The sequence below is a fragment of the Leptidea sinapis genome, chromosome 33 (assembly GCF_905404315.1).
Source record: "Leptidea sinapis chromosome 33, ilLepSina1.1, whole genome shotgun sequence".
Taxonomy (NCBI): Eukaryota; Metazoa; Arthropoda; class Insecta; order Lepidoptera; family Pieridae; genus Leptidea; species Leptidea sinapis.
In genome coordinates this window covers 10836094-10857466 of record NC_066297.1, presented here as the reverse complement: position 1 = coordinate 10857466, position 21373 = coordinate 10836094, and the positions used below count along the sequence as shown (strand labels likewise).

The following is a 21373-nucleotide window of genomic DNA, read 5'->3' as shown; positions in this document are numbered from 1 at the left end:
TAAAAAAATATTGTTTTATGTAATGTCTACGATGAATAAACATTGAGATAACTCATTTATACTTTTGTTTATGTCATTATAATTTTTAATCCATAGAGGTTATGAACTGTTAATCATTGCCGATCATGTTTTTTGGCTAAGTGGAAATTATTTGATTTATAATACAGTATGCTCCTATGTAGTGTTAACTTTGGGCCCTACAAACTTACGGTCTTCCCATGGTCAAACGAGATTTTCATGTGAACGCGTAATCATAGCTACTTAACTTCTTCTTAGCTTAAATTACTACAAATAAAAAGCTGAAAATGGTATTTTTTTTCTAAAATCACAGTTAGATAAGGGCGGTATAATACCGATATCGGCCTGTAGTTTTCGAAACAACTTAAGTTTCCATTTTTATATACAGGACTAACTAGTGCACTTTAAATTGGGCTCGGAAATGTATCAGTTTGTAGACACATTATATTTAAATATGAATCAGTGGAGGTAAATGACATTGTTAAAAACAAATAAATTAACCAACGAACCGTTACTTATTAATAAGTTATGCAAGTCAATTATTTCATATTTTAAAATCAACAATACATCTATTGTTTCTGAGACTTAATCCGGCAACGTAGAAATCTATCTCGGGTTGGGGGTTCCGTAGAAAAATTGATCACTATAACATATACTTATACATATCTATGCATGTATAAGTTCATTGTCAGTCTGATACGAATTAGTGGCAAGTTCTTTCTGGTTATGGAATTTACGCAAAAACATTTTCGCTGACGGTGGCCTTGATATATAAAATATAATAAATAAAATAATTAGTATGTTATAATTTATATTCTAATAGGCTTTAATAGAAAAAATAATGAGAATGAAAACGGTGTTGAGTAGGATTGCTTTAAATAAAATTTATGAATTGCGATTAAGGGCTTTCAAATTCTACTGTTTCTCTTGTTTTAAATAATTTTGTATTTTTATAATAATGGACACTATTTTACTTTTTTATTTTATTATATGAAAATATAACATGACGGGTTGCTCATATAACACGACTCACAGATGAATGAGCGCTGAGAGGAATTACAGAAGTTGCAAAACTAAGTAAAAGACTGGTTTATGTTTGACAAACAGCGAATATTATAAAGGGAAATGGAAGATCCCTTCACCCAGTCAGAGGCTACAAGCAATAAAAAAATGCCAAATAACAAAAATTTTAGAATAAAATTATATTCTGTGGATTTAATTTAAAATTATATTAATTAAGTGCTTAAAGAGATTTTACTCCAAGAGGGTACCGGCTCTACAAGAGTCGGAGAATCCCTCCCCGAGCATTCTCGCTGGAGCTGCCCGTCATATTCTGGGGAGGGCACAGAACCGCGCATGTCCGAGGACAAACGAGGCAGTATCACCACGGCACCCCGCTCCACGCTTAACGTGGACTCTTGCAATATCAGGAGAATTCACTCCAATTTACCTCCAGCTTCCTCACTGGGCGCAGCTTACAGGTCGTTATCGACGGTTATTGCTCGAATCCCAAGCCCATGAACGCTGGAGTGCCCCAAGGCTGTGTACTATCTCCCACGCTATTTCTTCTGCATATCAATGATATGTTGGACACCTCCAACATACATTTCTATGCAGACGACAGCACTGGTGATACCGTATACATGGGCCATGCGCGTTTACCACACAAAAAAAAAACAATTTGTCGAATCACCGCTCTTTGACAACACTTCCCTTAAAGCCTCGACTAGTATCGGAATACTGGGTCTCGAAATCTCGAGCGATTGCCAATTTCGTGGCCATCTGGAGGGCAAAGCCAAATTGGTTTCGAAGAAGGTGGGGGTCATTAATAGAGCACGGAAATACTTCAAGCCGGCCCACATTCTAGCGTCCGGCCACTCATGGAGTATTGCTGTCATCTCTGGTCTGACGCACCCCAGTATCAGCTCGATCTATTTGACCGCGTGCAACGCAAAGCAGCTCGAATTGTCGGGGACCCAGTGCTCTGTGAACGGTCCACTTGGCGTTGCGTAGAGACGTCGCTTCATTGTGTGTCTTCTACCGCATTTATCACGGGGAGTGTTCCGAAGAGCTGTTTAACCTGATTCCTGCCGCCGAATTCCACCTTCGCACGACACGCCACAAGTTAGGATATCATCCCCACCATCTGGATGTGTGGCGGTCCTCTACAGTGCGGTTTTCAAGGAGCTTTCTTCCACGTACTACAAAGCTGTGGAATGACCTTCCTTGTGCGGTGTTTCCGGGACGATACGACATGGCTACCTTCAAAAAAAGCGCGTGCACCTTCCTTAAAGGCCGGCAACGCTCCTGTGATTCCTCTGGTGTTGCAAGAGATTGTGTGCGGCGGTGATCACTTAACAACAGGTGACCCGTACGCTCGTTTGTCCTCCTATCCCATAAAAAAAAAGTCAGAGTTATATTGCACTATCTTACATGAATATAATAGATACACGAAATTAGGGGTGAATTAAGCTAGTTTCAAACTATTACTTCCGATTCGGTCTATTTTTAACTCAGCCTCAGATATAGGATTTCGATGGTAAGTCTCCAGATACGGAACCTTAAAAATCAGAGTCAAATAGTTTATTCTGTTGGAAGCATAGCAAATTACTTTAATAAAGGCTTATAAAAGCTTCCTCGCATCTTATCGTAATATTTCTGTACTCAAACACTGTACGTTGTGGCGAGTCAAATAATATGGGCTTAAAAATTTACTTTTTATCTTGTATAGGTCTAATATTATTTCCTATTGCATGCAAATGCAAAGTTTATTACTCCGAAAGGTTGCCATTTAATCTGAGATGCTCAAATTATTTAAGCAAAGAACTGAAGCATGAAATTAATTCCTATAGAGATATTGTGCAACACATAATGGAGCAGATACAGTCTGCTCCTCTTAAAGATGTACTTTATGATGAGTAAGTATAAAGTTTACTTTAATTTTTGCACTTTTCTTATAACGAATTAATACATTATTTGAACTTCTTCTCTTCGTTGCGGCTGCTAAAACAGTTGGGCCTATTTGGACGAGACTTTCTATACAGGATTACATCCTTAACTTAAACTTAATTTAACTTAACCGTTAACTTAAAACTGATATCGAAAGTACGTTATCAAGAAAATGACAGTTATGAATAACCTTTTTTTAATTAAACTAGAAAAATTCAAGATTGTGATATTAAATAAATTTAGTATGGGATTGTGAACTGAAATAAATAGCTATAAAAACATAAGTAATATAATAATGAAAGGTATTCAAGATACAAGCTCAGGAATTGGCATTGGAATTAAAAAAAAGAGTAAAAATATGAACAGTTTAGGCTTGAATCAGTTCATACGGTTACCACTTTTTAATTGATTTTAAAATAATTAAAAGGTACGGAACCCAATGCCTTTCTTATCTGTATAGCTATGGAAAAGTTATATAAAAGAGGATTTATTTGCATTCAATTTATTAGAAGCAATTGTGTACGTTATAAAACTACTGGCAAGTAAAATGTTCCAAACTAGCAAATATCAAAATTATTCAAAAATATTGTATTCGATTCGAGCGTTTCAAAAAAGGGTTTTTTGTATTTTTATTGAATTGAAATTGTATTAGGTTTTCGTGGCATATCTTATACCGTTATATAGTAGACAAGACAATTATCGCTTGTGATATGATGTGATCTTCACGAAAACTATTCTCAATATTATGTATCGGAAGGGTTTGGTATCGTTCGTAGTCGTTATCTGTTCAGAGAACCTGGACTAGGCTTCAAGAAACGAAAATGATGTACTGAGCCCATGGACGATGGATATGTTGTAAGCAAATATTTAAGAAATTGAAAGTCTACCTACAAAAACATCAAAAAACAATCTCGAAGATGATAAAATGTGAGTGGTAGCGTATGGACTGTCAGGAGGGGACTTCTTAAAGTTGATATGCTCAGTCTTTAAATTCATTCACATAGCACATATTATTAGTGAAGATATAAGATTAAAGCATAATATATTATGTTCAGTTTTTTCAAATTTGTTTTTTACTATTGGTACCTACGTTAAATAAAATAAAAATGAAAATCACTTATTTTATTAAAAAATTGATATAATAAATTTGTATAATTTAAATTATTTTAGTTACGGTTTTGTCCTAGAAAGTATAGTATACGTAACCCAGACCACTTTTAACTTTTAATAATAATATTATATGATTATACATGTATATTATAATCATTATACATTATAATATTGTTCTACGATTTCATATTTACATATTAACTGATTATTGCATTTAAACCTACACATCTATTTAAACTCGAAGCACAATTCTTGTTCTAAATTATTTTGCAGGTACACAAAATTCATTGACAAATTTGGGGCTCGACCATCAGGTAGCAAAGTTTTAGAAGAATCCATAGATTACATGGTTAATTTAACAATAAAATACGGTACTGATACCGAAGAAGTGATTGAAGTGAAAACTGAGGAGCTAGAAGTATGTAAACTAAAAAATATATTAAATAATGTTTAAAAGCAATTGGAACAATCCACGAAGATGTCATCCAAAAGCATTAGTGCTCCCGGGCTCTATCCCCTAAAAGTAACCACCCCTTAATGAACTCAACACTCCTTTCATCAAGAATTCCTAGGGTGAGTGGACTTGTCGACGATGAGCTAGGTATGATCACTCATCTTCAGGTGTGAGTTTAATTGGTAAATTCATCCAGAGTTTTGTATCTGACTTCGTACGACTTTTTCGCAGATTGTTTCAGATATATTTACATTTTTATCTTTTACATATATGGCTTAATAATAACTTGAATATTATGAATATTTTTAAAAATTTTAGTCAAGTAAACTTTTGCATGTTTATAGGTTCCTCATTGGGTCAGAGGAGAGGAATCAGTAAAAATGATTCGACCTCGACTTAAGAATATTGCTGTAATTGGACTTGGTTCTAGTGTGCCAACACCAAAAGAAGGAATTGAAGCCGAATTAATTGTTGTAAGAAGTTTCCATGACTTAGAACAGTTACCCAAAAATGATGTTAAAGGAAAAATAGTTTTGTTTGATAGAGAATACACTGACTATGAAGAAAATGTCAAATATAGAATTAGAGGTGCATCCAAAGCTGCAAGAAAAGGGGCGGTTGCAACGCTTATTAAGAGTATAACACCATTTTCACTTTACACGACACACACAGGCGAACAAGACTATAAAAAAAGTGTTGTCAATATACCAGCTGGAGCTATTACAATTGAAGATTCACTTTTACTAAGAAGATTGTTTGATCGTGGAGAAAAAGTAATTTTAAAGATCGTAATGCAAAGTACCTATGATACGAAAATATCTAGAAATACAATAATAGATTTGAAGGGAGTTTTATATCCTGAAAAGAAAGTAATTGTATCAGGACACATAGATAGCGTGGATGTCGGCGAAGGTGCAATGGATGATGGAGGTGGTATGTTTATAAGTTGGTTTGTCCCAGTAGGACTAAAACTTTTGCGATTGGTATCGAAAAGAACTGTGCGTTCAATATTGTGGACTGCAGAGGAACCAGGTTTAATTGGTGCTGCTGCTTATTTAAAACGTCATATTCAAGAGTTGGACAACATAACTTTTATTATGGAGTCAGATGAAGGAACTTTCAACCCAAGAGGTTTGGATGTAGCTGGATCAAATGGAGCTCGTTGTATGATTGCTCAAATATTAAAGCTATTTAGACCGATTGATACATTGACTGAAAATGATGAGCCGGGGTCTGACATTACTCTTTTTACAAGGAAAGGCGTTCCAGGGGCTTCACTATTAAACGACAACGAAAGATATTTCTGGTATCACCACTCTCGAGCTGATACATTAAGTGTTCAAAACAAAGATGACGTCGTGAAGTGCGCAGCATTCTGGGCAGCTGTATCATATGTGATTTCAGATTTATCAGTAGATATTCCAAGAGATTAAAATTGTTATAAAAATCAATAAAAATAATTTCAGGTATGTTTGAAGTCACAAACTACTTATCAAGTATTATAACATTTATAGTATATTGGCCAGTAATAGCTCTGCTGTTTATAAGTTATAATTTATAACAGAAATAAGGTATTTAAATAAAACCACGATAAATTAGCAAAAGGAAAATATTAAATGTTTTAAATTTCACTTTCACAGAAATAAAAACAAAATAAAAAATATTTTTGAATTGATTTCAACCTTATATACCAGATACAAAATATCATAAGTGGTATTGTATATAATACCAATGTATTTTAACACAAACCTTCACATGCAAAAGACGTTGAAGTAAACGTAATCTTAAATAGTAAAAAATTATTAATTACATGATTCTAATTTGAATTGTAACAAGGAAGGAACTTTCTTTAAAACCAAACTATGGAATAAGCAACCGTGTGGACGTAGTGGTGGGGCAACCAGTATATTATGTTATACTTATCAATGTAATTCAGTATTATGTTTTTTCCCAAATTTTTTAAGTTTGTAGCACGCAAGTTTTATTTGTGTAATTAATCCTAGAAGTGAGGGTTATCACTTTAAAAAAAATAACAAATTGTTTTAGATTTGAAATTCAAATAAATTGTAGTGCATTTGAGACATAAAAACCTTATCATAATCAAACTAATCACCAAATTTCGTGAAATTATTTTTTGTAAAAAATAAAAAACCAAAAACTTTGTTTTTTGAATATTTCCATAAATTTTGGAGATATGTGAAAAAAGTAAAAAAAACAAAATTTATAGATCTTTTTATTATATACAACTTTGCCATTTGAATATTTTCCATAAATTCAAATTCAAATTCAAATTCAAATATTTTCATTCAAAATAGGATTTAAAATCACTTATTGAACGTCAAAATCTACCACCCATAAGACTTGTAATGTCGCTGGAAATCGAGTTAAACCGTTTTTTACGGTTAAACACCCTCCCTTTTCTAATTCCTGACCTCAAAGCGCCCGCATTTTATTTTTCCTTACATTTCTTTTGGATTTAAAAATTATCGACAATCACTAAATATCCTAGTATCCTGTTTATAATACTGTATTGAAGAAGAGCCAAACAAATGAAAATATTGTATTTAAATGGGTTCTTTATACAATCAAAATTTTCAAGTAAATCTGGACATTTTGAAGAGGTTGGAAATCTCCTTTAAAGATTTCGTTATATCCATATATACATACAGGCGTAGCTAATAAAATAATAAGATATATTAAATAAAAAAGGCATACAAATTTAGATTAAGATTGGTCTCCGCTGCGCTGTAACTAGATACCACACTACCTAAGAACAATAGCTTTTTATTACTGTCGTAATTATAGTGTAGTGTATATTGGCTATTTGTAAAGATGCTTGTGTGCGTGGCATCTTGACACTCAATGGCATCTTTCAAATTTTGTTACGTACGCTTGGGTATATTATTTTATATTGAAACTAATAAAATACAAAATACTTACTGATGATATGTTCCCAGTGTCTTTTTTAATTCTTGTAGTATCATTTTTACAAAGTCTTACTACGCAACCCGGCATTTAGTTTCAATTATTAGCAAAAAATTAACAGAACATGTGGCACGGCAACGTCACACATTGCTCTAGACTGGCTCGAGTACGCCGACTTGGGCGTAGTATTAGTTGCCGCACTTTGCGACTACGCCTGCGGCATCTAGTTGGAGCGCAGCAGAGACGAATCCTTTATCTAACCATGAAAATGATAATTAAATAGGGCTTATAACTTAAATATTTATTTAAAAAAAATGTATTATTAGAACTTAATTACTATTAAGTACCTATTAAATAAATCAAATCATTAATTCATCTTTTTTTTTATGGAAAAGGAGGACAAACGAGCGTACGGGTCACCTGGTGTTAAGTGATCAACGTCGCCCACATTCACTTGCATCACAAGAGGAATCACAGGAGCGTTGCTGGCCTTATTGCTGGTACCCATGTCGAATCGTCCCGGAAACACCGCGCAAGGAAGGTCATTCCACAGCTTTTTAGTACGTGGAAAAGCTCCTTGAAAAACCGCAATGTGGAGGAGCGCGACACATAATTTTTTTAGAATAATTGAAAAAGCTGCGTGATTATAAAACGTATTGATCAGCTATAACTTGACATGTAGTATGTCATTAGTGTCATCGAGCCCTCACCACATGGCAATAAAAATTTATAATCACATCCCAAACGAAATTAAAAATAAAGAGAAGCCTTCTCTATTTAAAAGACATCTTAAAAATTTTTTAGTTTCAAAATGCTTCTACGATTTACCCGAATTTTTTAATTACAAGTGTGAGAATTAGTTACAATATAGTATAAGAATGTAAAAAATGTATAAGACTTATTTATTTTATGTATAACGTTGGTGTGCCCTTGCAGGGCGTCACATATTGTCTACCCATTAATGTTCCAACCATCCTACTGTAAAATGTGACTTGCAATAAAATATTTTGATTTGATTTGATTTTGACATCCCAAACATGCTTTAGCGATGCGCTATTTGTTCAGAAAATATTACATTCAATGATTTATGAGCGTATGATGTTCAAATAACCACATGCTATAAATCACGACGAATAAATTTATTGCAAAAAGTTTTACTCTCTTTGCTGATCTTTTATAAAACTGTTTGTATCCACGGCTTGTAATAACATAACACCTGTTCAAATATGTTAGCAAATTTCACGTACTTTATAACTAAAATAGTTTTGACGCATACACAATATTCTAGCGATAGACCAACAGAGCGAGTGAGAGAGAAGAACATAATATTAGATATATACGGAGATACAACAAGATAGAAAAGGTTAGCGAATCTATTGTTGCTGATTTTGATTCATCATCAGCTGGAAGACGACCACTGCTGGACAAAGGCCTCCCGGAAATATTTTCACAACAATCGGTACTGCGCTGCCTTCATCCAACGTATTCTGGCGATCTTGACCAGATCGTCCGTCCATCATGTGGGGATCCTACCGATACTGCGTCTTCCGATACGTGTATAATTACAGTAATTCCTAGAAATTGTATTTAAGCAATTTAAATTAATTAAAACTCAGTTGCTTGTATAACAATATCTAACCATAGACTATATACTAGCGAATAGATCACCGACCATCCGAAAATGCGTTACAAAGTTTGATTTATCAATATGTAAGTTAGTTAGTGACTTTATATTCAAAATAGTGAGGGGCTAATGCCAGGCTAACTACGCGGCTTTGGGATCCAAGGGCCTAGAGTCTCGACCCCAAACGACACAAAGATAAAAGACTCACTGAGACCGACATATTTGCGACGCAAAAACAATAGATATAATATGCACTATAAGTATAAAAATAATTGCGTATTTTTATACAATCTAATTAATTAATCTAATTCTAGTTACGATTATTGTTATTTTTGGAATCGGTGTCCTTCTGCCGCGACCCGCTCTTCTAGGAGGCGAGAGCCTCCTCACGACTCAAGCACATCTCACCTATAACTGTTGTTCTTAGAGTTGTATTACTTTGTTTGGTTAGTAAATAGTTTCCTTTAATATCAGAATAAGCTTAATCAATCATATAATATAAGGAAACTAAAACCGTTCTACTAATTTTCTAAATGCCAGCAACCTTGAGCAAATGGGAGGAGCTTGTTTCATTCCAGAGTCCCGACGAGTGATGACTAACGACCGCACAAGGAACATTGCCGTGGCCCGTGGCACAACGTACCGACTCTCAAGACCGTGTACTATTACAGTATTATTATTATTATTCTTTGCCGCAACGTACAGCTTGAATATTCGTAGAGTAACCATACGTTTCAAATAGTATTATAGACTGTTATTGAAAATTATTTTTTGACATGAGCGCATGCTCTGTGGCGCGACTCTAGCGGCGGTGCGATCCGTCACAATTACTGTTTTTTTTTTTTTTCAAAACTTGAGAGAGTAACGTTTCCAAGTACCCTGCGCTCTCGATTCAGAAACAAATGAAAATACTGTTTCTCCTCTATATTATTATTTAATTCCTTCATTCGCCATTTAGCAGTGAACTAATACAGACGCTTTTTTCATCTTCTATACTTAATACTCTTCAGTTAATTACTTTATACTCTTTATTGCCGAAATATTTTTAATTTTCAGAATTTGTGTACTATCATTTAGAGTTTATCATACTCAGCAATTAAGAATTAAGATTATTACAACTGCTAGTTATCTACGATCCCAAAAAAAATTATATTGCTCTTCAAAATTTATAGATTTTAGATTTTAAAATATCACATGTATTTCTAATAGTAATGTTGTGCCTACCTATTATTTAAGTACATTTAAACTATTTTATTATATTTGTTTAATTCTTAGTGCATAAGTTAATAAATTGTATTTAGTTGGTAAGCCTTTATGAATAAATAAAATAAAAATAAATCCCATGACTCGGACTAGGTACAGTACTATGAAATAGTTCTTTTCAAAGCTAATACTTTTACACATGCTTGCTATATACCTAAACACACTTTTAAGAGCAAATCAATTTGAATTAAGTTTATTTGATATATAAAATATATTAATTGTAGTTGTTTGTCACAGGTACTGCTATATATATATATATCTTAATATAATGTTAATTAATATATATAAATTCAGTGTCTTGATGTTTGTTTCAAATTAAGTCCTAAACGAATAAACGTATTTTAATAGGGAATGCCTCATTTATTTCTTTATTTATTTACAAGTAGGTTCAATAACAGATAACAAGATAAAATCAGCACACACTTCATTAAATTCTCTGCAAATTCTCATAATCGGATTGTTATGCGATACATTATTATTTGAAGAATTGATCGAAAATAGACATGAAATACGCACAGATCGTGTTGGCACTTTAAAGTTTATCAAACTTAATAGAGGACTATCAATAACACCATTTGCAATGTTATGTAAGACGCACATATCAGATACCCATCTTCGCTTATCAAGACTATGCAAGTTGAATTTACGTAAGCGCTCAGAGTATTCGGGAATTTTACGTCTGACACCCAACCTGCTACAAAGAACTCTTACAAACCGCCGCTGAATTGACTCTATTCTGTCAAGGTGAACATTATAAATTGGAGATCAAAGCACTGAGCAATACTCCAGAATACTTCTCACTAAACCATTGTATAATAGTATCCAGGAGTTTTCCTGTTTAAATGGTCTGGCGATTCTGATAACAAAGCTTAACGTTCTATTTGCCTTTGAACAAATATCATCATAATGGCTTTTGAAGGATAAATCCGAGTCAAAGGTGACGCCCAAGTCCCTTATCACGTTCACACGATCTAGAACATTACCGTCGATAACATAATCATGAATAATAATGGATTTTTCTTGCGAGTAAATGAAATCAGTTGACACTTTTTTATATTCAGCATCATGCGGTTACTTCTACACCACTGCCAAATAGTGTGGATTTCCCTTTAGAGCAATGAGCAGTCTTCTGGTCCATCTATTTTACGAAAGATTTTTATATCATCGGCGTACGTCAGGCACTCGAATTTTGGATAATAAATCATTTATAAATGCCAAAAAAAGCAAAGGATCAAGATTTGAGCCTTGAGGCCGCCAGGGCTAGCTAGAAACGGGACTGACTCGAAGCCACTTAATGCAACTAGTTGCGTACGATTTGATAAATAAGACGTGAACCATCTGTGAAGATTACCATGAATTCCCAGGTGATGTAGTTTGCATAAAAGCACTGAATGGTGAACGTAGTCAATAGCTTTCGCAAAATCTGTATATATTGAATCAACCTGACTCTTATCGTTAATTGTGTCACATAAGAATGAAGTATATACCAGTAAGTTAGAAACAGTTGAACGACCCGCAAAGTAACCGTGCTGACGTGTTTTATTTTACAGTCTTATTTTACACTAGCTGTCCCGGAAAACGTTGTTTTGCCATATAAAGTATAATTCACGCGATAGTTTTATAAGTAATAAAATATTGCCTATATTATATCCTGTACATCATTTTGTTCTATTGTCAATAGTTTTTGCAGGGCACGCAAAAATAGGTTTTCGATTTTACACCTTGTGTTACAAAATAGCAATTTTATTACGGATCCCTAATTTAAAAAAAAAAAAACATAGCCTATAGCCTTCCTCGATAAATGGACTACCCAACACTGAAAGAATCATTCAAATCGGACCAGTAGTACCAGAGATTAGCGCGTTCAAACAAACAAACAAACACTGCAGCTTTATATATTAGTATAGATTTGACTAGTATTAAAATAAAATACTTAAAAGGATTAGCAAAAATCCTGAACAACTATGTTATGGTCTAAAAAACTAAGATATAAAACAATCTTTCGTTAATCTTCTCATAGATACGAGCTGTTTCTGAAAATCGATTTAAACACGTAATTTATATAATCGATATACTAAAAATCGATAATATTTTTTTTTAATTTCTAATGATCGATTTAAATAAAAATCGATTAAATATTAATATCCCTTTATTATAATTGAAAGTTCTCCTGTGATACAATATCATTATTATAACAGGGAGCATAGTTTACGAAATAATTCTTGATGTAATGAAATATTTTTGAGAAATTCATAAAAAAACAGTATTTTATATATTAAATCAAATCAAAAATATTTTTATTTCATAGGTAAATCATATTGCACTTGAAATATGTAACTTTTTTTTCATACAGCTCATTCGGAAGACAGTTTTCCTCAGAGCTTCCTGATGAGCAAGAAACTCTAAGGTTGCTCTTTTCAAAACAGATTACATTTACAAGTTCTTATTTTTAATGCAATTTACAAATCATTTCAATTACAATATATGCAAAGTGACGCAACAAAAATACTCAAGCATCAAAAACAGAAAGGCTTACATGAGTAAGTAAAAAAAAGTAAATTTAAGTACAGTCTGTTGGGTCAGCTAGTGTAATATAAAATATAGAATGATTTATTTGAATGAAAATTTGTGAATAGTTAACGTAATTGATTGCTTTTAAAATTCCTCAAAATTTAGAACGGTTACACAGAATCGTTTCTCGATCGATGTGCCTCTTGATTGCTTTTATAACAAAGTGTTTCTTTTATATTATTGACTTCCATTACCGCTCATTGTTTCGTTTGATTTTTTTTATTCTCCTTCTCCGTTTCCTTTTCCATTTTTCATTTGCGTCCCTGTATAGCACTGACTATGTAAGGAAGGTCCCTTATTGTCATGTTCCTCGTATGTCTTGAATCGACCGATTCGGGGAGCATGCAATCTGTATAAAATTTGACTAACCTATTATTCCGTTTTCACTGGAAAAAAAACCCCAGACCAAATACCAAGCAAGCACTTAGATTTACCCGTTATATGCAACTGTCCTTGTATTTGGTACCATCAATTATGTTCCTTATTAATTGTATAATTACCATCTGGTATTTTTAATAAAACAATTTTTTTTTCCTTTATAGCTTCATCTACACCTAGCCGATAAGCTGTTATTGGACATTTAATTTCTACTATTGTATTTTCATTAATGATGCCGTCTGGTCATGCTCCGAGAAATGGTAAGACTCTATCAATAAAACGTCCACATGGTTCTATTTTAATATTATTTTCTTGTTTCGATAATTGATGTTTGGCAATATTTTCATTTTTTCATGTTTTATATATCTTTTACTAAGTTGCTGTAACTCAGATCTTTACGTGTTTTAATTACACGTCCGAAGTTTGAAGCAGTTAAAATTTTTCTCCTTAGTTCTAACCACTCACTAGATCAGCTTTGTAATACTCTGGCTCTCTCTATTTATAATAATAATAATAATAATATAATAATAATAATATTGACACACATTTACACAAATTATCTTGCCCCAAGTTAAGCATATATAGCCTGTGTTATGGGTTACAAGACAATGATATATTTAATACAATATACTTACTTAAACATACATAAATTCATATAAACATACATATAAACATACATAAATACATTTAAACATCCATGACTCGGAAACAAACATCTATATTTATCATATAAATGCTTGCACCTACCGGGATTCGAACCCAGGACCTCTAGCTTAGTAGGTAGGATCGCTAACCACTCGGCTATACAGGTCGTCAAATGATTGATCTCTACTCTTTGCAGATTTAGCTAAATAATTCAAAAAATACTTTATTGATTGTTCCAGCATCTCTTCTGTCATGTCCGGTTTTAAACATTGATCTCCAAAAATTTTTGAAGTTTCAGTGCTGTGGTCATGTAATCTTTTCCTTATTTTTTTATACTTTTTTAAAAGTTCAAGACGTTTTCGTTTGCGTGCCTCCAACTCTTTTATTTTACCTCTCGAGCTTCTGCCTATTATTGATTTTTGCAGCAATGATAAATGTTTATTGGTCTTGAATGATAAAGCTGCCCATTGCACCCCATCTGATATTGGTACTTTTAAAAAATTACACAATTTTTTTTCAATTAAACTTCTTGAGTTAGCAGCTATTTGTGTTAGCACATACTTTAGCACATACTTTTGGCACAGACCAAAAACTGTTTGTGAAAATGGCTCTGTCTATTTTATCATCTTCTCCTACCTTAGAACAAAAGTAAGTCTTGCAAGTATTATGTACTCCAAAGGCATGTTCTGCGGCCAACATAATATCACTGTGCAAACTAGTAATATTGCCAGATTTCTTATGATTTTTAATACTTGTAACGATTACCTTTCTAATGAATAGTATATGACGAGGAAAGAACCTCTGTATTGTTTTTAAAAGGTGTGACGACTGACTCAAGTGTTGACCGTGCGGCTGTGCGACCCGGCGCACGTGCTACTTTCTCGTTTTTATAATAGGTGTGTTGTAGTATTTGCGTCGATATATACTTTTTTTGTTAAATATTTTCTGTATTTAATTAAATATTTTGTATCAGTAGTAACTTAGGTTACTTAACGGGTGGTTCCAGCATTAAATTTTTTCAATCGTTCGGTTTTCATAGGGCCTTGCCTGTAATAATTTTGTATAGGTATTTGCGTCACCACCTCATATCAATCGTGTATAAATTAAAATGTGCATTTTTATGCTATTTTTAAAACCATCTACAAAACTTGAAGACTCCATCCCAGTCGAAGTACTTGAAAATAATGTTATTATTGCATTCCCCAAATAATTGTTCTCCTCTAAACAAATTAAAAAATATTTAAGATATTTACCAGAATAATTTTTGTAACATTAGTGCTCCTTAGTTATGACATTTTTCTTTGCAGCTTGGGCGCATATGCAGCAGTATTTATTTTTCACAGCCATGAAAATATTTTTTCCAGTTCTTTTCCCAATTATTGCAGCTGCGCCTGATAGTTTAAGTAATTTTTTTTAATGATCTTTTCCAAACAAAAAATTTTGCCATGCTAATTATTCGCATCCCTTCTACTACAAATTCGTTCCTTCTGATAAAAAAACACTTATAATATTGTGTATAGATATATATTTTAATTGATCAGTTTCACACAAAATATTTTGTGTGTTTATGTATATTTTACATATTTACTGAAATATAAATGAAATTATATAAATACTTTACCTGATAGCGGCTGACTCTGTCTCTATGTGAAAGAATTCTTCCTTAGTAAATGTTGTTTGAGAAACGAGAGATCTGAAACATATTGTAAGAATCAATTGTATACTTACACAAGTTATTACTATAATGTGTATAATTTATCTAGATCGGTTACATAATATTTGTCTATTCTTTGTTGTTAAGAAGTTTTTATTTTTATCAAACATTAAAAGAATGACAGTTGACGTTTGTAGAAAACAAACGTCACCTGTAAGCCTTGAAATGTTTAAAGCTGGTTGCCAACTGATTGTCGAACCGTGCACACATGCACCAATAAATCTGTTATTATCGAAGACATCCTCGTTTTATTTGTGGAAATTCGAAGTGATATTACATTTCAGAAGTGGGCTCAATAAAATCTACTTGTAATTTCCACGACAAAGCCGTTTTGTGGTGATAATAAATTGAAGATCTTTTAGTGGCGAAAATATGAATAGTGATTCCGATCGTATGACACCTACTCGTGAACAACGCCGTAGAAGAACATCTAAGGTTACGAAGTCTAGAAGTAGGAGCAGGAGTCATTCAACGAGACTGAGGCGTGATCGCAGATCTCAAAGTACGACGCGTGGCAGAACAAAATCAGAGGTTCATGTAAAAAGAACACAACGTCGTCGTCATTCCAGTTGAAGTCAAGGTTCGGACGAGCTTCGTCACAAACGGAAACGGACACGTACAGTCCGTTCACCGCATGACGAACATGGTGGCAGTTCACGCGATGAATATTCTGGACGCCGTGGGAGGTCATCGAGGGGCCATGGTACACCGAGTATCGGCGCGAGCAGACGTCGATCCAGAAGCATTTCACCGAGACGTACACACGTGAGTCGTTCCGATTTTAATGATAGTACTACGCAGTTATTATTGACAAAATTGATTGAATCTATTTCTAATAACCTTCCGGAAGGAAATAAATTCCCCATGTTAGGAAATGTTATTCCAGAGTTTGATCCCATGATCAAAGGCCAAACTATTAATTCTTGGCTTAGCAAAGTGGAGGAATGTGCACGATTATATAAGTGGGGTAAAGATCAGATAATTCATTATGCACTTCCTAAACTGAGTGGCGTAGCAAATTCATGGTATCAAACACTGCCATCAATGTCGTTTTCATGGCCTGAGTGGAAAGTTAAACTGTTAGAATCCTTTCCGCATAGTGATGATTACGCTGAATTGTTGACTGAGATGTTATCCCGAAAAACTAAATATAATGATTCTTTGGAACTATATTATTATGATAAAATAACCCTTTTGAACCGTTGCGAGATAAAAGGAAAACGTGCAGTGGACTGCTTCCTACACGGCATAGAATATCGATCATTGAGGTTAGGAGCTAAAGCTGCGAAATGTAAAGAGCCAGAACAAGTATTGGAATATTTTCAATCGATCAAACAACAACCACGAGATTCGGAAATCAGGTTAAAGACCTCTAATGACAAGAAACCTACCGTTACAAATGTTAATTTGAATCAAACAACAAATTCGAAAGTTAGCCGTCCACGCGAAAATACAGGACCCGTAGTTTGTTACAACTGTAATGAAACTGGCCATTATAGTTTCAGATGTACTAAGAAAATACTCAGATGTAATATTTGTAATAAATTAGGATATTTATCAACTAATTGTCCGAAATTACCAGCTAATGATAATAATAAGTCAGATTCCTCCAAAGAAAAGTCGGTTATGAAATTAGATACAATTAGTACAAGTAACGACAAATATTTAGTTGACCTGAAACTGAATGGCCAACCTCTAAAAGGATATGTGGACTTAGGTAGTCAGTGTACTCTTATACGTCATAGCGAAGCGTTAGGGATTCAGTGGACAAATAATGGTCATTTACCAGTTATGCGCGGCATAGGAAACCATGTTGTCGTATCATTAGGTAAGGCTATTGTGCAAATAGACATTCATGGTATTTCAGAAACAGTCGAAAGTTATGTAGTACAGTTGTCAAGCACGCACTGTTAATTGGGTATAGCTTCACTGAGCAACCGGGAATCGTAATAACAAAAACAAGCGACGCATTAATCTTCGAACGGAACTCGCCTGAGAAATTATGTTTACGGCTATCTGAAGATATTTCGATCCCCCAAAATGACATGATAGTTATAAAAATTATTTGTGAAAATGATCGTTATTCCGGTACATTTTATATACATGGGTCCTTACGCTGATATCCGGGAAAGGAATATTATTTGATGCCTGGTGAATATACTATGACTAATGGGACTGGAGTCGTATTAGTTCGTGGTTTATATAAGACTCCCATAAGGCTAGAAAGTGGCATGTTGATAACGCGAGCTTTGCGCACAAACGATTGTAAAAGAGTAAACGTGTTGGATTGTAGTAACTCAGACTTAAATAGTTCACTCAATGTAACACCTATCTAAAGATAAAGTTGAACGTTTGAAGGAGACTTTACTGATGTATAATGAATGTTTTTCCACCAACATAAAGGATATAGGCTTTAACAATATAGAAAAAATGGAAATTGAGTTAACCGATTCAACCCCTGTAGTGTATAGGCCATATAGGTTATCCTATCCCGAGCGAGAACTGGTTCGATCAATGGTTAAGGAGATGCTTGATGCGGATGTCATATGTGAATCCGATTCCGCTAATGCTAGTCCGGTTCTTTTAGTTAAGAAGAAAACTGGAGACAGAGTTGCACACCGACGCCTCAAAATATGGCATTGCAGGCATTTTAATGCAGCGTGGTAGTGACGGGCTTTTAAGGCCCATGGCGTATTATAGTCGGAAAACTACTAGCAATGAACAAAAAATGCACTCCTATGATTTAGAAACGTTAGCAGTGGTATCATAATTGAATAGATTTCGCGTGTATCTGTTGGGTTTAAAATTTAAAATTATAACTGACTGTAATGCGCTACGGACAGCTATGACTAAACGAGACTTAGTACCGAGAATAGGGCGTTGGTGGATTCAACTCCAGGAATTTGATTGTGAAATCGAGTATAGATCCGGTATAAAAATGACGCACGTGGACGCCCTCAGTCGCGCTCCGGTAACTGAGCCTGAAGTTACTGCTAGACCTCATGTCATTGATGTGCTTGCTATCGAAGAAAAATATTGGATCGCGACAGTGCAAAGTGCTGATGAAGACGTTATGAGAATTAAAGAAATTTTATCAAATAAAGAAACACAGTTTATTGCGGACGTCCACAAAAATTACCAATTAAAAGGCGATCACGTATACAAAATAGTGGACAATGGTGTTAAGTGACTAGTTCCAAAGTCCGTTAGGTGGCAACTGCTACGAATGAACCACGATGACGTAGGTCACTTCGGCTATGAGAAAACATTAAAAAGACTAAAAAGTTAATTTTGGTTTCCTAAAATGCGTCGATTTACAAAGAAATGTGTTGCCGCATGTCTAGAATGCGCTTACCATAAGACACCCGGTGGAGCTAAAGAGGGAATGTTGCATTCCATTCCCAAACCTGATATCCCCGACTCTTTAACAAAGTTTATAACTATTAAACCGGTCAGAGACACAAAGACAAACACGGCTATACGTATATTTAAAGAACATTTTAGTTATTTTGGGGTACCTTCGCGACTAATTACCGACCGCGGAACGTGCTTTACGAGCGCAAAGTTCAAAAGTTTTCATCTAGCATGGGTATAAAGCATATTTTAAATGCGGTGGCGACTCCGCGAGCGAACGGTCAGGTGGAGAGGTTCAATCGACGATATCGGATGCCCTAAGTACCAAATGTCACGGCAAGAATGACAACACTTGGGACGAATATGTCGGCGACGTTCAACTGGGGCTAAATACTATCATTAACAAAACAACCGGTAAAAGCCCATCTGAATTGTTATTCGGCTATAAAGTAACGAACGCGTCAGAAAATATATTAAGCGATGTCATTAATGAGACAATTGAGCGAGTTAGTGGAGATGATATGATAGAGTTAAGAAATACGACTATGGATAAAATTGAGAAAGAACAGAACGTAGCCAAAAATCGTTTCGATAAAAGAAGAAAAATACCTACAAAATATAACATAGGTGACCTTATTAGGATAGAAAGGACTTTGTTCGATAAGGATAGATTAGGTAAATCCAAGAAATTAATACAAAAATTCCATGGGCCCTATAGGATTATCAAAATTCTACCCAATGATCGATTTTTAGTAGAAGACACCCCTCTGACTAAAAAAGGGAAGAAAAGATATGAAAACGTAGTCTCAATCGATAAGATACACCCATGGTTAAATTTTAAAGGAGTAGATAGCGAAAACGACAGTGACGAGGATGATTGTAATAATACTCTTAATAATGATGTAAATAAAGAAGTTTATAAAAAGATTGAGATAGATTATACATGTATATTTTATGATGGTATGGGTCACGAGTGAACAGTGCATAACGTACAGATGATCACAGATCGCGACAGACTATACTAGAATCTGATTATTGCGGCTATTAACAACGAAAAATTAAAAACAAAAATGAAAGAGAGCGATAGTTTTCATTATACATGTGTAATCACTGAAAGGATAGGTTGTGAGCAGTTAGTGCTTCACGCATAGATAACTGCAGATCACGACAGACTGTGCGCGATTGCGAAAAGGGATTGTGACCGTAATTGAGATATGTTCTGAGCGGACAGTGCCTCTTAATTGCACAGATGTTCGCAGATCAGAACAATAGAATAATAAGTAGAAGGTGAATGAATTGATAATGATATGAATATGAAGTGTTATACTATTTGATTGTAACTATTAGGATACTGAAGTTTAAGTTAATTGATGTAAGTTAATATATTTAATTATTATGTTATATAGTGTAATTTTCAAATAAAATAATATCAAAATATGTTGTAACCATATACGAGTATTTATATATATATTAAGTTACGGTTACATAATATTTGTCTATTCTTTGTTGTTAAGAAAATTTAATTTTTGTCAAACATTAAAAGAATGTCAGTTGACGTTTGTAGAAAACAAACGTCACCTGTAAGCCTTGAAATGTTTAAAGCTGGTTGCCAACTGATTGTCGAACCGTGCACACATGCACCACTAAATCTGTTATTATCGAAGACATCCTCGTTTTATTTGTGGAAATTCGAAGTGATATTACAATATTTACAAATAGCAAACAATGTAAGACTGAATTTGGATTTTGTCTGCTCCAAAATAAACAACAACAACAACAACAACTCAACTACCAAATCGCAACAAACTGCTATGTACAACAACAATAATGATTTATATAGAAAAAATCTGTATTAAATCATTCTTCATAATATATATATGGCTACACTACGTTAAATATTTTGATAAGTAAATATTTTTTTAATAACACTGTAATCGGAATATTGAAAAAAGTATGAATTTACTTGTCAGCAATTATGTCTTCATTTTTTATATTTGGTGTCTAATTTTCCTGTTGGTGTGTCCAACTAGAGCTACAATATAAAATATTTAAATTTAAGTAAGTGTAGGCACGGGCGCTAAATAGCATGGACGCATGGCCGAAAAAAATGTACTACTAATAATAAATAGGTACAAGGTCTAGTTGTGGGTAATATACTATACATACAAATATATCGGCACTTGAGATGTTTTTCTAATGCTGAGTACCTATATGATTTAATGCAGTGATATATTATAATGCCTTATTATAACGCTGTAAAATTATAACATTATATTTCAATAATAACCTAAGAATAAATTTTATTTGGTATACATCTAAAAAATAACATAATTATGTCATTGAAATAAAAGATATTTTCATTAAACAT

At 33.8% G+C, this 21373-nt stretch overlaps 1 protein-coding gene across 2 annotated transcripts; it reads left to right on the top strand.

Moving 5' to 3' along the window:
- Nucleotides 1-2680: 2680 nt before the first annotated feature.
- LOC126974642 (carboxypeptidase Q-like) lies at nucleotides 2681-8472 on the top strand. Of its 2 annotated transcripts, XM_050822177.1 has the most exons (4): nucleotides 2681-2936; nucleotides 4351-4495; nucleotides 4876-5997; nucleotides 7852-8472. In XM_050822177.1, the coding sequence occupies exons 1-3, from the start codon at nucleotides 2716-2718 to the stop codon at nucleotides 5962-5964; spliced, it is 1455 nt and encodes a 484-aa protein (XP_050678134.1). In that variant the 5' UTR covers nucleotides 2681-2715; the 3' UTR covers nucleotides 5965-5997; nucleotides 7852-8472. The 2 variants fall into 2 exon arrangements, with proteins under 2 accessions (XP_050678134.1, XP_050678133.1); XM_050822176.1 differs by lacking the exon at nucleotides 7852-8472 and having other exon boundaries at nucleotides 4876-7829.
- Nucleotides 8473-21373: the final 12901 nt, after the last annotated feature.

Coding starts and splice junctions, on each gene's coding strand:
- LOC126974642 (XM_050822177.1), top strand. CDS start 2,716: ATGGGCTTAAAAATTTACTTTTTATCTTGTATAGGTCTAATATTATTT. Junction 2,937..4,350: donor AAAGATGTACTTTATGATGA/GTAAGTATAAAG, acceptor ATTATTTTGCAG/GTACACAAAATTCATTGACA. Junction 4,496..4,875: donor TGAAAACTGAGGAGCTAGAA/GTATGTAAACTA, acceptor GCATGTTTATAG/GTTCCTCATTGGGTCAGAGG.